Below are 16,102 nucleotides of genomic sequence, written 5' to 3'. Positions count from 1 at the left end.
TGCCTCATGTCCGGCCCCATGTCCGGCCCCAATGTCCGCCCTCATATCCGGCCCCATGTCCGGCCCATGTCCGCCTCATGTCCGGCCCCAATGTCCGCCCTCATGTCCGCCTCATGTCCACTCCCTGTCCGCCCCATGTCCACCCCATGCCCACCCCATGTCCGGCCCCAATGTCCGCCCTCATGTCCGCCTCATGTCCGCTCCCTGTCCGCCCCATGTCCGGCCCCAATGCCCGCCCTCATGTCCGGCCCCATGTCCGGCCCATGTCCGCCCCATGTCCGGCCCATGTCCGGCCCCATGTCCGGCCCATGTCCGCCTCATGTCCGGCCCCAATGTCCGTCCTCATGTCCGGCCCATGTCCGGCCCATCTCCGGCCTCCCCGCCAGGCCTGCGCCAGAGGAAGTGACGGCAGGCTGATCCCACAGAGCCAAGCCCTCCTCTTCCTCCCTCCTTGATCCCACAGGCCCCGGCCCTCCTCTTCCTCCCTGATCCCACAGCCCGGCCCTCCTCTTCCTCCTGATCCTACAGAGCCCAGCCTGATCCTACACAGCCCAGCACTGCTTTTCCTCCCTGATCCCACAGCCCAGCCCTCCTCTTCCTCCTTTCCTGATCCTACGGAGCCCAGCCTAATCCCGCAGAGCCCGGCCTGATCCCACAGCCCAGCCCTCCTCTTCCTCCTGATCCCACAAAGCCTGGCCTGATCCCACAGCCCGGCCCTCCTCTTCCTCCTGATCCCACAGAGCCTGGCCTGATCCCACAGCCCAGCCCTCCTCTTCCTCCCTGATCCCACAGCCCAGCCCTCCTCTTCCTCCCTCCCTCCCAAGCACTGGAGCTGCTCCCCTGTCACACAGACCTTCCTCCCCAACCCATTTGGGGTCCAGCGGTGTTCAGGACACCCTTTGTCCTTCAGGGAGGGATTAACAGCAGGCAGATCCCCACTGGGGTGGGAAGTTCCCCATGGAATTGCAAACTCCTCACAGCCCCATCTGGGAATTGTGGGTCCCCCCTCCCCCTATTATGGGTTTTTCAGCCCCTGTACTCCTCGGGATGATTTTCCCTTTAAATCACAGCTTTTTAGGAGTCCTTGCACTGCAGAGTGCAAGAGGGAGGTGTCTGATTTTATTTTAATGGAAAATATTGGCTTTGGGAAATCTGGGGATGTGGGGAACTCCTTCCTGCCCTTCCTGGGGCTGGGGAATGGGGGGCAGTGGGTGCTGTCAGGGGGGTGTCCCTGCTCAGCCCTGCAGGAATGTGGGAGCTGGGCCAGCTCAGGCACCCCTGGGCTGCTCCAGAGGGCTCCAGGTGCTCCAAAGGGGTTCCCGGGGGTTTGGGCGTCTCTCAGGGGCTTCTGTTGCTGTGAGGATCCTGGAGGGGCCTGGGCTGCTCCTCGGGGCACACATGAGCTGGAGGGGTGCTCCCGAAAATCCGGGATGTTCTCTAAAATCAAGGGTGTTCCCAAGAGTCCAGGGTGCTCCCAAAAATCCGGGGTGCTCCCAGGAGTCTGGGGTGCTCCCAAAAATGCAGGGTGTTCCCAGGAGCTTCTGCTGTTTCCCAGGAGCTTGGGGTGCTCCTAAAAATCCAGGGTGCTCCGAAAAATCAGGGGTGCTCCTAAAAATCTGGGGTGTTCCCAGGAGCCCGGGGTGCTCAGAGGGCCCTGGGATGCTCCAAGAGCTCCAGCACTTCCCCCAGGACTCAGGGTCTGAGCAGCCCAGGATGCTCTGGAGCCCCCCGGACTCTGCAAAGCCCCAGGAGGCTCTGAGGAGTCCCAGATGCTCCAAAGCCCCCCCATAATCTCCCAAAGCCTCAGGATGCTCCATCAGCCCTGGAATGTTCCAAAGCTCCTGGGGCACTCAGCAGACTCCCTGGAGGCTCCAGGATGTTCCAAAAGCCCTGGGATGCTTCAAGGCCTTCAGGAGGCTCAAGGCCCTGGGATGCTCTGAGCCCCTGACATGATCCCAGACCCCAGGATGCTCCAAGGGCCCTGGGATTCTCCAAAACCTCCATAATGCTCCAAAACCCCGGGATGCTCCAAAAAACCCTGGGATACTCCAAAACCCTGGGATGCTCCAAAAGCCCAGGATGTGCTCCAAAACCCCTGGAATCTCCAAAACTCCCAGGATGCTCCAAAATGCCAGAATCCTCCAAAACCCCTGGAATCCTCCAAACCCCCTGGAATCCTCCAAAAGCCCCGGGATGCTCCAAATACCCCAGGATGCTCCAAAACCCCGGGGATGCTCCAAAAACCCTGGGATGCTCCAAAAATCCCAGAATGCTCCAACACCATCAGGATACTCCAAAATCCCCAGGATGTTACAAAACTCCTGGAATCCTCCAAAACTCTGGGATAATCCAAAACCCCCGGGATCCTCCCAAACCCCTGGAATCCTCCAAAACCCCCAGGATCCTCCAAAACCTCCAGGATGCTCCAAAACTCCGGGATGTGCTCCAAAAGCCCTGGGATGCTCCAACACTCTGGGATGCTCCAAAACCCCTGGAATCCTCCAAAAACCCCGGGATGCTCCAAAAACCCCAGGATGCTCCAAAAACCCCAGGATGCTCCAACACTCTGGGATGCTCCAAAACCCCTGGAATGCTCCAAAACCCTCGGGATGCTCCAAAACCCCTGGGATGCTCCAAAACCCCCGGGATGCTGGAGCAGACGCTGGGATGCGGGGTGCGGAGAATCTCCCGGGAAAAGCAGCTGGGGAAGGGGGGGAACGGGGCGGGGCGGAACCGGGTCCCCCCCCCCCGAGGCCCCCGCCCGCCCTTCCGCACGTTCCTTCCTCCCCCCCGTCATCCTCCTCCTCCTCCTCCTCCCCCCGCTCTCGCGACAGCTCCGCACAGAAAATGGCCCCGCGGCCGCCCCGCCGCTGATGCGCGACCCGGACGGCGCCGGCCCCGCCGCAGCCCCGGTACGGCCGGGAGGGACCGGGAGGGACCGGGGGAGGACCGGGATCAGGGAATGGACCGGCACCGGGAATGGACTGGCACAGGGGGTGCGGGGTCAGCGGGAGCTTTACCGGCACCGGGGCTGTACCGGCACCGGGACCGTATCGGCACCGGAGAGGTGCCGGTATCGGGGATGTACCGGCACCGGGACCGTATCGGCACCGGAGAGGTGCCGGTATCGGGGATGTACCGGCATCGGGACCGTATCAGCACCGGAGAGGTGCCGGTAGCGGGGATGTACCCGTATCGAGGCTGTACCGGTATCGGGGATATACCGGTATCGAGGGTACCCCGGCACCGGTGGGGTGCTGACACCGGGAAGGGAGCACTGGCACCGGGGGATGTACCGGGCCAGGGGTGTGCTGGCACCGGAGCTCGATCGGTACCGGGGATGAACCAGCACCGGGGCTGGATCGGTACCGGGGATGAACCGGCACCGGGGCTGTAGCGGTACCGGGGCTGTAGCGGTACCAGACGATGGACCGGCCCCGGAGCTGCACCGGGGACAGCAGCGGTACCGGAGCAGGGCCCGGGGTACCGGGGCTTTGCAGGGAGCCGGGACCTGCCCCAGCCCCGGGGCCGCTGCTCGCAGGGGCTCCGGATCACGGTGCCACTGCCCATGGGGTGGTGGCCGTGGGTGTCACTGCCCCCTGGGTTGTAGCCTTGGGTGTGTGGCCCATGGGGGGCTACCAGCCCCAAAACCAGTGGCCATGGGGGCTACCCTGGGGTTGCCACTTGTGGGGCTGACAGGGAGCCACTAGCCCTGGGTCCTGACAGGTGTGTGGCTTGTGGGAGCAGCAGGACCTTCTCACATCCCGGGATGCACCTGCCGGGACCTGGCCGTGCTCCCTCCATCCTCCCACAGCTCCTGGAGCCGCTCTGTGGCTGTCAGAGCCCGGGCTCCTGGCCTTGGCCATGGGGTGAGCTCGCCTGGAGCTGGGCTCAGCTTTGTCCAGGCTCAGGGAGGGAGCTCCAACATCCCCAGGTGGCTCCTGAAGGCAAAGTGGGGTTTTTCCCGTGGGCAGGTAAAGGTGGGCACCGGGGTGGTGTGGGGATGTGGGGAGATGGCAGCAGGGCTTGGAGTGATCTGGGGGACAGTGGGGACCCTCTCTTTGGAGGGAAGAGAGGCCTGGGCTGAGCTGCCCCGTGGATGTGACACCAAGGCCAGCACGGGGCTCAGCATTCACCCCTCTGGATGCCCACCCGGGGTTTGGGGTGGACTCCTCAGGCTCTGCAGGCAGATCCTGATTGGAAAGCAGGGAACCCCCCCAGGGAGGAGTGGCACCCCAACAGCAGCTCTGCCCCAGCCCGGATTGGGGCACCCACCTTGCCTGGGACACCCGGAGCATCCCCCCCATCACCCCCCAGCTCTGTGAGGGCTCCCCGCGCTATCTGAAGCTCCAGGAGAACCCTCAGGGTGTGTTTTAGTCGGGGCTGGTGGCCCTGGCAGGAGCGGAGCCTCCCCCGGCGCTCGCCGGCTGCGCGATCACATGAGCCCCTTGTTCCGAGCCTTTGTCTCATCTCCTGCGCCGAGGAGCCGCGTTTGGGGGCAGCCTCCTCATCCTCGGGCCTCAGAGATGCTCAAATCCGATTATTTGTCCCATTTATCCTCGCGGGGTGGGATGAGCAAAGCCTCGGGGTATGGATAAAGCCCCCGGGTGGTTTGAGGGGGATGAGCTGTGTTAATTATTCACTGAATCAGCAGCACAGCCTGCTCGGGGTCATGGGCAGCTGCAAACATCCTGCCCACCCTCATGGCTGGCAGCCCCTGGAAGGGTTTTTGGGGTCCCTGTTCACCCCACAGGGGTTGGGATGAGGGAGTTTTGTGCCAGCAGCTTTTTGGGGTGGCAGGAAATAATAATAATAATGGGGATAATGACAGCAACAGTGGTGGCTGGGTTTGGGGTTCCAGGGCAGCTTTGCACTGGTGGTCACATCTTGGGGGGAGCCATATTTCTGGGGGGGGGGCTGTCTCTGGAGGAATTGTGTCACCAGGGGGGTGACACCTCTGGGGCAGTCACGATTCTGGACAGTCACATTTCTGGGGCAGTCACATCTCTGGATCAGTGACATCTCTAGGACAGTCAGTCTCTGGGGCAGTCACACCTGTGGGGCAGTCACATTTTTGGGACAGTCACATCTCTGGGTCAGTCACACCTGTGGGGCAGTCACATTTTTGGGTCAGTCACATCTCTGGGACAGTCACATCTCTGTATCAGTGACATCTCTGTATCAGTGACATCTCTGGACCAGTCACATCTTTGGGCCAGTCACATCTCTGGGGCAGTCACGTTTTTGGGTCAGTCACATCTCTGGTGACCACAGGAGGTCACTGGGGATGGGGACAGTGGCAGCTCAGCAGCACCTGGGCCGGGGTGTCACACTCAGGCTGCAGAACAGACAGTCCTGGAGCAGGGGGAGCATTGGCCAGCATGCCGTGGGAGGTGACAAATGACAGCAAGATGATCCAGGTGCCACCTGCTCTCCAAAAACCTGGCTGGGCACAGGGTGATGCCACAGTTCTGCCACCGTGTCCTCTGCCATGTCACCTGTGGGGAACACTGGGGCCACAGGCCAGGTATCCATCCTGCCTGCCCTCACACAATCTGCTCAAGAGGTTTCCCAGCTTTTCCAGAGAAAAAAAAAAATCAGCTTACAAGGCATCACTGGGATGCTGCAACAGGGAGTGCCACTCTCCATGTGGCATCTGTGATCCCAGAGGGACAGGACGGAGGTTCCAACACCCCAAGGCACTGCTGGCTTTGACCCTGGAGCTCCAGGAGCTCCTGTCCCTGCTGCAGTGCTGGTGGGGAAGAATTTTCCTGATTTCTTGGGGAAACTTCCCTGTGCTGCCCCTGAGCTCTCAATGCCATGACCCTGCTCCCTTTGGGCTCATCTGGAGCCTGTCAGTCCCAGGGCTCTGCCAGGGGTGCTGAGCCCAGGCTGGGCCACCCAGCTTTGATCCAGAGGGGCATTTCCAGCAGGCAGCAGGAATTTTGCTTCACTGCGCTCTCCAGCACCGGTGGTTCCAGCTCTGACACTTCAGGGTTGGACACCAAAATGTGACAGTGCCACAGGGACATTGCCCAGGGGCTGGGCAGGCAGGCACAGCCCTGCCTTGATCTTTCCAGCATTGTCTCCCCCAAAAAGAAGATTCCCAAGATCCTTTTTCCCACCAAACCCCTCATTTCCACCTGATAAACAAAGCTCCATCAAAGCTGCTGGGAGCTTTCCATGTTTTCCCCATGTCCTGCAGGGATGGAGGATGGAGATGGAGCATCCCTTCCATCCAGGGCTGAATTTCCCCTCCTGGGCCATGAGCAGCCCCAGCCCTGCCCCAGATTCCCTTTTCCATGGCCAACCCCCCTCCATGGCTGGCTGATTCCATCCTGAGGCTGCTGATCTGAGAAAACAACAACAAAAAAGGCCCCACAACCCCCAGACAAAGGCAGGAGCCCAGGGGCAGCCACAGGAATAATCCCACGTGGATTTTTTCCCCCTCCCTGATTTATTTCCTGCTGGGCTGTGATCCCAGTGTGCTGGGTGCTGCAGGAGCAGCTGCTGAGCCAGGCTGAGCCCCTCTGGGCCAGAGCCCTCAGAGCCAAAAGCTGGGGAAATGCCTCTGGAGCAGATGTTAATGGGAAGGATGGGGTGGCCCAGCCAGCAGAGCTGATCCCCAGGGAGATCTCCCAAGGAGTTACTGAGCTCCTGGGAAGCATCTGCCAGTGCTCATTTCACAGCCCCAGCACTGATATTATTGTTGTTATTATTGTCATTATTATCAATATCAGCATTATCACCAAGGAGTTACTGAGCTCCTGGGGAAGCATCACCCAGTGCTCACTGCACAGCCCCAGCACTGATATTATTGTTGTTATTGTTGTCATTATTATCAATATCAGCATTATTATAAATATTTTTACTCTTTTAGCCTTTTTATTTTACCATTTTGTCCATATTTTCATCATTGCTTATTTTTTATTAGCATTAGTATCACCATTTTCTCTCTCACTCCAACATTAAGACACTACAGAGAAGTCTCCCAGACTGGGGGGTTTTCCAGATGATTTTCACTGGGAATTCCAGTTTGGCTTATCCATATGGGAGCCTCATGCCAAGCCAATGTAATTTTGGGCAAGAACTGTCCCCATGTGCCCATCATCAACTCCCAGTCACTCAGTGGGACCTGCTGCTCCTCCTGGCTTGGAAAACCCTTTGGGATTTTGAGGGGAGCTCCCAGTGAGCCCCCCAGCCCTGGGAGCAGGAGCAGCTCCAGCAATCCCTGTGCCTTGCAGGGGATCCCCTTGGAGGAATCCCTCCAGTTTGGGGGAAATTTTGGCTGCAGTTGCTGTGGGCTGGACACGAGCAGGAGCCTGGTGATGCCTGGGGGGATGTTTGGGGGCTTTGGGGACCATGCTGGGGTGGGAGAGGCAGGAAGGGACAATGACAGCTCTGGGATCAGCTCCGGGTGGGAGGGTCAGTCCCACAACCATGGAGCACCGAGGAGGAGGAGGGAAAAGAAGAAGAGGAGAGGAGAAGGGGAAGGGGAAGGGGAAGGGGAAGGGGAAGGAGAAGGAGAAGGAGAAGGAGAAGGAGAAGGAGAAGGAGAAGGAGAAGGAGAAGGAGAAGGAGAAGGAGAAGGAGAAGGAGAAGGAGGAAGAGGGAGTCACTGTGGCCCCGGGCTGGGCTCTGACCTCCCTCCTGCTCCCGGTGCAGCCCCGCCGGGAGGAGCCGCCCTGTCCCTGTCCCTGTGCCCGTGCCCAGCTCCGGCCAGGCCATGAAGACGGAGAAGGACGAGCCTGTGGCCACCTTCTCCCTGCGGGGGAAATTCGGCACGGAGGGGGCAGGTGAGTGCCCTCAGGGGGGCAGGAGCAGGGGAAACCTTTGCTCCTGTGGCTGGGAGGTCCCTTTGGGTGAACTCCGCCCACGGGGATGTGCCCAGGTGTGCCAGGGCGTGCCTGGGTGCGCAGGTGGCATCACCCAGCGTGATCCAGCCACCATCAGGCTTCACCTGCACCAGCACAGCCCCTCCCAGCCCTCACATTCTGGGGGGCTCCGGCTCTCCAGCCAGACCCCCGGCCCCATTTCCCTGTCCTGAAGGGATGGGGAGGGCACAGGGGGGATTTGGCAGGGCAGAGGGATGGGGAGGGCAGAGGGGTGGGGAGGGCAGAGAGGGATGGTTTGGCAGGGGTGGTTTGGCAGGGCCAAGGCATGGAGAGGGCAGAGAGGGATGGTTTGGCAGGGCCAAAGGATGGGGAGGGCAAAGGGATTGTTTGGCAGAGCTGAGGGATGGAGAGGGCAGAGAGGGGTGGTTTGGCAGGTCCAAGGGATGAGGAGGGCAGAGGGGTGGCTTGGCAGAGCTGAGGGATGGGGAGAGCAGAGCTCTGGTTTGGCAGAGCCGAGGGATGGGGAGAGCAGAGCTCTGGTTTGTCAGGGCCGAGGGATGGGGAGAGCAGAGGGGTGGTGTGGCAGGGCCGAAGGATGGGGAGAGCAGAGGGATGGTGTGGCAGGGCCGAGGGATGGGGAGAGCAGAGCTCTGCTTTGCCAGGTCCGAGCCTCCCAGCCTCTCCCCGCAGGCTGCAGTGACCCAGCCCTGCCCGGTGCCCCGATGCCGGTGGCGGGCAGCGGAGGGACCCCGGCCCCGGAGCTGCGGCCGCTGAAGCGCAGACCTGTCCCAGGTGAGGCCAGCCCCGCCCCGGGGAGGGGACAGCGACATCCGGGGCAGGGACGAGACTGACGGATCTGTGTCCTTGCAGGGAAACACTACCAGTGCTCGAGTTACGGCTGCAAACTGGCCTTCCCCAGCATGCAGGAGCTGATGGACCACCTGAAGGTCCACTACAGACCCACGCAGTCCCTCGAGGGTAGGCCAGGACACGCCACGGGCCCTTTTTTGGCTGGGAGGGGGCAGAGCAGGGCTCAGAGTGAGGCAGGGCTGGTGGTGGGGGCAGCAGGGAGGTGCCGCAGCCTTTCTGGCCAGGCTGTCCCCCCTGGGCTGGTGCTGAATCTCTCCCCGAATTCCTCTCTGCAGGCAAAACCTTCCAGTGCCCCACCCTGGGCTGCAGCGAGACCTTCCCCAGCATGCAGGACCTGATGGCCCACATGAAGGTGCACTACAAACCCAACCGCTACTTCAAGTGAGTCCTGATGCTCCCTGTCCCCTCCTGTCCTCTCTGGGGACACCTGGCCAGCAGAGCTGATCCCCAGGGAGATCTCCCAAGGAGTTACTGAGCCCCTGGGGAAGCATCACCCAGTGCTCACTTCACCTCCCCAGCACTGATATTGTTGTTGTTATTATTGTCATTATTATCAATATCAGCATTATCACCAAGGAGTTACTGAGCTCCTGGGGAAGCATCACCCAGTGCTCACTTCACAGCCCCAGCACTGATATTATTGTTATTATTGTCATTATTATCAATATCAGCATTATCAGCATTATTATAAATATTTTTACTCTTTTAGCCTTTTTATTTTACCATTTTGTCCATATTTTCATCATTGCTTATTTTTTATTAGCATTATTATCACCATTTTCTCTCTCACTCCAACATTAAGACACTACAGAGAAGTCTCCCAGACTGAGGGGGTTTTCCAGATGATTTTCACTGGGAATTCCAGTTTGGCTTATCCATATGGGAGCCTCATGCCAAGCCAATGTAATTTTGGGCAAGAACTGTCCCCATGTGCCCATCATCAACTCCCAGTCACTCAGTGGGACCTGCTGCTCCTCCTGGCTTGGAAAACCCTTTGGGATTTTGAGGGGAGCTCCCAGTGAGCCCCCCAGCCCTGGGAGCAGGAGCAGCTCCAGCAATCCCTGTGCCTTGCAGGGGATCCCCTTGGAGGATCCTTGGAGGAATTCCTCAGTTCCTCCAATTCCTGGGGAAGAATTTCCCCCAGTTTTGGGCAGATTTTGGCTGCAGTTGCTGTGGGCTGGACACGAGCAGGATCCTGGTGATGCCTGGGGGGATGTTTGGGGGCTTTGGGGACCACCCTGGGGTGGGAGAGGCAGGAAGGGACAGTGACAGCTCTGGGACCAGCCCCGGGCTTATCCACATGGGAGCCTCGTGCCGAGCTGTGGTGGCGTTTGCAGGGGTCTGAGGATGAGGGAAGAGACGAGGATCTGACTCCATGTTTCAGAAGGCTTCATTTATTATTTTATGATATATATTATATTAAAACTATACTAAAAGAATAGAAGAAAGGATTTCATCAGAAGGCTTGCAAGGAATAGAAAAGGAATTATAACAAAGGCTTGTGACTGACCAAGACAGTCTGGACATTAATTTATTATTATTATTATTATTATTATTATTATTATTATTATTATTATTATTATTATTATTATTATTATTATTAATCTAATTAATGATTGGCCATTAATTAGAAACAACTACATGAGACCAATCCCAGATGCACCTGTTGCATTCCACAGCAGCAGATAACCATTTTTTACATTTTGTTCCTGAGGCCTCTCAGCTTCTCAGGAGAAAAAATCCTAAGGAAAGGATTTTCCATAAAAGATGTCTGTGACACCGAGCCAATGTCATTTTGTGCAAGAACCATCCCCACATGCCCATCATCCCCTCCTGGTCACTCTCATGGCTCTTTTTGACCCCAGGTGTGAGAACTGCCTGCTGCGCTTCTGCACGCACCACTCGCTCTTCAAGCACCTGCATGTGATTGATTTACTAAAATTCCTAAATTTACTAAATTTAAATTAAAATTCTCTACCAATTTAAAATTTAACAACTATTACAAACTCTAAAATACAATTCAATGTTATAATACTTAATAATGATATAATTTAATATCTATTAATTAAGTATATAATCTACTTAATTCCTAAGTATTATCAATTTCTTTGATAGTTATTATTTTTATCAATTTCTTTGATATTATTATTATTATCAATTTCTTTAATAATCAATTTCTTTCTTGTCACTACATACATTATTTTTACTCTAATGTTTCCTCATAACAAAAAATATTAATATCAACAACTCATGTCATAAACATGGACCCCAACAGATCTCTGAGTTACACCAGGAGTAGCAACAACTTTGATTCTGCAAGCCCAGCTCAGGTCAGAGGGGTGCAGGACAATGTCTGTGACACAGAGCCAATGTCATTTTGGAGAAGAACCATCCCCACATGCCCATGCAATAACTAACTTACTGTTAGTTTTTGCTAGGTATACACATGCAAGTATCCACACTCCAGTGTAGATGCCCTGGACACCTCAATTGGGTAGATAGGAGTGGGTATCAGGCTCACCATGACCGTAGCCCAAAATGCCTTGCAATTGCCACACCCCCATGGGTACTCAGCAGTAGTTACTGTTAAGCAATGAGTGTAAACTTGACTTAGCCATAGCAAATCTAGGGTTGGTAAATCCTGTGCCAGCCACCGCGGTCATAGAGGAGACCCAAATTAACTTTATAACAGCGTAAAGAGTGGTCACATGCTATCCAAGAGAATTATCCAAGCTAAGACTAAAAAGCAACTGAGCTGCCACAAGTCACTCTCACGGCTCTTTTTGACCCCAGGTGTGAGAACTGCCTGCACCTCTTCAAGCACCTGCATGTCTGCTCGGTGTCACATGTCTGTGACACTGAGCCAATGTCATTTTGTTCAGGAACCATCCCCAATGCCCATCATCGATTCCCAGTCACTCTCACTGCTCTTTTTGACTGCAGGTGTGAGAACTGCCTGCACCTCTTCAAGCACCTGCACATCTGCTCGGTGTCACATGTCTGTGGCACCAAGCCAATGTCATTTTGTGCAAGAACCATCCCCAATGCCCATCATCCCCTCCTGGTCACTCTCATGGCTCTCTCCCCACCCCAGGTGTGAGAACTGCCTGCTGCGCTTCCGCACGCACCGCTCGCTCTTCAAGCACCTGCACATCTGCTCGGTGTCACATGTCTGTGACACTGAGCCAATGTCATTTTGTTCAGGAACCGTCCCCACATGCCCATTATCGATTCCCAGTCACTCTCACAGCTCTCTCCCCACCCCAGGTGTGAGAACTGCCTGCTGCACTTCCGCATGCACCGCTCGCTCTTCAAGCACCTCACGTCTGCTCGGTGTCACAGACATGTCATGTTGTTCAAGAACCATCCCCACATGCCCATTATCCCCTCCTGGTCCCTCTCACGGCTCTTTTTGACCCCAGGTGTGAGAACTGCCTGCTGCGCTTCCGCACGCACCGCTCGCTCTTCAAGCACCTCCACGTCTGCTCGGACAGCGCCAGCGGCCCCGCGCCGCCCCCCCGGCCGGTGCTGCCCCCCGCTCCCTCCAGCCCGGACAAGGAGCCCCCGGCCAAGCCCCCCGAGGCGCTGCCCAAGCCGCCGAGCGCGCTGCGGCCCCCGGAGAAGGAAGCGCCGGCGGCGGGCGCGGACTCAGCCCCGGCGGCGCTGCCCGGCTCGCTGGAGCCGCTGCTCCCGGGGGCCCCGCACCCCTTCCCGCTGCTGGAGCCCGCCCTGTTCGGGCCCTCGTCCTTGACTCGCTTCTCGGGGCCAGCCCCGTCCTCGGTGCCGGGGCCGTTCCTGTCCTACGTGCCCCCCTCGCCCTACGGGCTGGCGCAGCCCCCGGCTCAGCACCGCCTGCGGCCCTTCCTGCCGGGCCACGGCCCCCCCAGCGTCTCCAACGCCGTCTGGAAGAAAAGCCAAGGTGAGAGCACGGAGCCGTGCGGGACAAACCTTCTTCTGCTCCCGCCTTGACCAGCAGCAGCAGCTCCCCGAGCAGGACCAGAGGATCCGGCCCCTCCATCCCCTCCGGCCCGGCCATCCCCCCCACCCCAAAAAAAAAGCCCCGTCCCGCCCGTGCCATCCCCTGTGTGATGTTCGATTGAGCAAAAGCACCGGAAAACGCTTCCAAATTCTCCTCCAAATTGTCCCAACCAGCCCTGCTGCTCCCCGGCGTGCTGGGGGGGCCGGGCCAGGGCTGCCCTCCCACGAGTCCCCCCCCCCCAAGGGAGGGGAAGACCTAATGCTTGTCTCGGGCCTCGATTCCCTCCGCAGGTGTGAGTGTCAGCCCACTCCTCCCATGCTTTGGCTCAGGAGTGACTCCAGGTTAGTTTGGCACCTGCTGGGTGGGGGCTGCTTTCTGTCACTGGGGGGTTTGGGGGGCGGCGGGGGGGCGCAGGGGACGGGAGAGGCCCCAGGGGCACCGCGGTGCTCCCCGCAGGGCAGAGGGGGAGGGCGGGCTCCCTCCTTTCGGGAGCCCCGCGGACAGGGGATGCGGCTCCGAGGCAGGGGGGGGTTACCGGCTGCACCCCCCCAAAACCCCCCAGCCTGGCCCCGAGGGCAGAAGCAGCAGGAGGAGGAGCAGCAGCAGCAGCTCCAGTGCCCCCAGTGCCCCCAGAACCCGCCGTGCCCTGACCAGCCCGGCCCTTTGCTCCCAACATTCGGGGTTCTTCCCTTGGGAAGGGCTCCAGCCCCCACGGCCCCCGGCTCGGGGCGATCCCTGTGCTTCCCTGCCCGCCCGTCCTTGCAGGGCACTCCTCCGCCAGCCGCATCGTCTGGGAGCACACGCGGGGCCGCTACAGCTGCACGCAGTGCCCCTTCTCCACCGCCTCCCGCGACGAGATGACCCTGCACACCGAGGACCACCGCAAGAACCCCCCGGCCGGGCGCCTGGAGGCAGAGATGGGTACGGGAGGGACCCTCCCCGGCTGCCGGGATGCCCCCGGGGGTGGCAGGGATAGGGCACATCCTGCTCCCTCTGGCCTGGCACAGCCTGGCCGGGTTCCAGTCCCTGCTTCCCCAACCTGCAGCAGTGCCCGGGAGGGGTTTGTGTGCCCTCCCAGTGCCCCCAGCCCCTGCAATGTCCTTGGGGGTCTCTGTGTGCCCTCCCTGTGCCCCCAGCCCCTCAATGCCCCTGGGGGTGTCTCTGTGCCCTCTCTGCACCCCCCAAACCCTGCAATGCCCCTGGGCTCTGTGTGCCCTCCCAGTGCCCCCCAGCCCCTGCAATCCCCCTAGGGGTGTCTGTGTGCCCTCCCAGTGCCCTCCCAGTGCCCCCAGCCCCTCAGTGCCCCTGGGGTCTGTGTGCCCCCCAACCCCTGCAATGCCCCTGGGGGTCTCTGTGTGCCCTCCCAATGCCCTCCCTGTGCCCCCCAACCCCTGCAATGCCCCTGGGGGTCTCTGTGTGCCCTCCCTGTGCTCTCCCTGTGCCCCCCAACCCCTGCAATGCCCCTGGGGGTCCGTGCCCCCCTCCCCACGAGGTGCTGACATTCTCTTCCCTCTCCCTGCAGATTTCGGGGTGGGGCTGGCCCCGTTCCACGCCAAGCTGCCGCCGGAGATGGAGAACTCCCTGTACTCCCAGCTCTGATGCCCTCGGCTCCCAAGGGACTCCTGCACCTCCCCTGAGCCGGGCAGGGGCACAGCACAGCCCTGAGCTGGGACAGGAGCAGCAGAGGGGCCGATGTTTCCCCTGGAATTTCCTCTCCCCTTGCTTTGTATTTTCGGGAGCTCTCCAGCAGCCGGAGCCGCTGTTTCTCCCTCCCCCTGAAAGGTTTTGTTGCTTCAGCCCCGGGGGCTCTGCAGGGAGCCCGGTAGGTTCTCAGGAGTTAGTGGACTTCTCTGGAATGAGATCTCAGAAAAATAAATGGGAATTGTACAGGAGTGGCAGCCGGGAGAGGCTCTGTCAGTCCCCGTGGGGCAGGGGGAGCGGGGCTGGCACTGAGGAGCCCCCAAAAAAAACCAAAGGAGGGGGACATGGGGACACAGGGGGTGTGAGACCGTGCTCCTGGGCTGGCACTGCCAGGGGCTGGCTTGGGAAGGAGAAAGGGGAGAGTCTGAGAAAGGGGAAGGAGTTTGGGAAAGGGGAAAGAGTTTGGGAAGGGAGAAAGGGAAGAGTTTGGGAAGGGGAGAAAGTGAAGAGTTTGGGAAAGGGAGAAGGAGAAAGGGAAGAGTTTGGGAAAGGGGAAGGAGTTTGGGAAGGGGGGAAAGAGTTTGAGAAAGGGGAAAGAGGAGAGTTTAGGAAAGGGGAAAGGGAAGAATTCGTGAAGGGGAAAGGGAAGAGTTTGGGAAAGAGGAAAGGGGGGAGGTCTGAGGAAGGGGAAGGTCTGAGGAAGAGGAAGGGCCGCCCTGTGCTGCCCCTGCCCCCTGCCAGCCCATCCCAGATCACTCAGGGCTGCAGCCTCTGCCAGCTGCACCCCAACAACAGAGCAGGGTGGGACCCCCGGCCCCGGGCAGCCCCCGTGCCTGTCCCAGCCCTGCCGCACACGGAGGGCACAGAATGGCACAGAAGAGCCACTGGGAGGGGCTCGGGCCCAGGTGCCAGCCTGGGGGGCTGCACCCCCCGTGGGAGCAGCCTGGGGCTCCCCCAGCCCCGCTCTGCCAGCCCAGCCCAGCGGAGTGAAAAGTTTGCTGCAAACTGGTTTGAGGGGAGGCGTGCTGGGACCTGCCGGTGCCCGCGGCTGGGAGCGAGGGCTGGGAGCGAGGGAAGAGCCGGCAGCCCCTGCTCTGCTCCCGACGAGGGGAGCCCTGCTCTGCTGCCAGCGCTGGGAGGGGCCACAAACACCGGCAGAGGCTCGGAAAGGCTCAGTGGCCACCTGGGCGGGGTGGGCATCCCCTCCTGCTGCTGCTGCCATCCCTTCCTCCTGCTGCTGCCATCCCCTCCTCCTGCTGCCATCCCTTCCTCCTTCCTCCTGCCATCCCTTCCTCCTGCTGCCATCCCTTCCTCCTTCCTCCTGCCATCCCTTCTTCCTCCTCCTTCCATCCCTTCCTTTCTCCTGCTCCCATCCCTTCATCCTGCTGCCATCCCTTTCTCCTGCCATCCCTTCTTCCTCCTGCTGCCATCCTTCCCTTCCCTTCCCTTCCCTTCCCTCCCTCCTTCCATCCCTTCCCTCCTGCTGCCATCCCTTCCTTTCTCCTGCCATTCTTTTCTTCCTCCTGCTGCCATCCTTTCCTCCTGCTGTCATTCATCCTTTCCTCCTCCTTCCATCCCTTCCTCTTCTTCCTCCTGCCACCCCTTCCTTCCTCCTGCTGCCATCCCCCACAGGATGAGCAGCACCTGGGATGCCCCGGGGCTCTCTCCTGCAGCCCCCCCTGAGCTGGCACCGTGCCCTCCCCAGTCCATCCCAGTCCCCTCAGGCCCTGATGGACACCCTGAAGTGTCCCTGAGCTGCTCAGAGCTGACAGTGACA

General features: G+C 59.4%; 1 protein-coding gene across 2 annotated transcripts; it reads left to right on the top strand.

Moving 5' to 3' along the window:
* Positions 1 to 2,802: 2,802 nt before the first annotated feature.
* On the top strand, positions 2,803 to 14,576 carry LOC118697124 (zinc finger protein 414-like). Of its 2 annotated transcripts, XM_036399631.2 has the most exons (9): positions 2,803 to 2,912; positions 7,666 to 7,796; positions 8,526 to 8,627; positions 8,706 to 8,813; positions 8,981 to 9,086; positions 12,128 to 12,624; positions 12,975 to 13,025; positions 13,450 to 13,605; positions 14,207 to 14,576. In XM_036399631.2, the coding sequence occupies exons 2-9, from the start codon at positions 7,727 to 7,729 to the stop codon at positions 14,281 to 14,283; spliced, it is 1,167 nt and encodes a 388-aa protein (XP_036255524.1). In that variant the 5' UTR covers positions 2,803 to 2,912; positions 7,666 to 7,726; the 3' UTR covers positions 14,284 to 14,576. The 2 variants fall into 2 exon arrangements, with proteins under 2 accessions (XP_036255524.1, XP_036255525.1); XM_036399632.2 differs by lacking the exon at positions 12,975 to 13,025.
* The last annotated feature ends 1,526 nt before the right edge of the window (positions 14,577 to 16,102 follow it).

Source organism: Molothrus ater, unplaced genomic scaffold, assembly GCF_012460135.2.
Source record: "Molothrus ater isolate BHLD 08-10-18 breed brown headed cowbird unplaced genomic scaffold, BPBGC_Mater_1.1 matUn_MA649, whole genome shotgun sequence".
Taxonomy (NCBI): domain Eukaryota; kingdom Metazoa; phylum Chordata; class Aves; order Passeriformes; family Icteridae; genus Molothrus; species Molothrus ater.
This window is presented reverse-complemented; position numbering and strand designations above follow the sequence as displayed.

Bases quoted from the DNA above. Each gene is read 5' to 3' on its own strand.
- LOC118697124 (XM_036399631.2), top strand. From the start codon at position 7,727: ATGAAGACGGAGAAGGACGAGCCTGTGGCCACCTTCTCCCTGCGGGGG. The intron at 7,797-8,525 runs GTGAGTGCCCTC...CTCTCCCCGCAG, and splicing joins ATTCGGCACGGAGGGGGCAG to GCTGCAGTGACCCAGCCCTG. The intron at 13,026-13,449 runs GTTAGTTTGGCA...CCGTCCTTGCAG, and splicing joins TGGCTCAGGAGTGACTCCAG to GGCACTCCTCCGCCAGCCGC.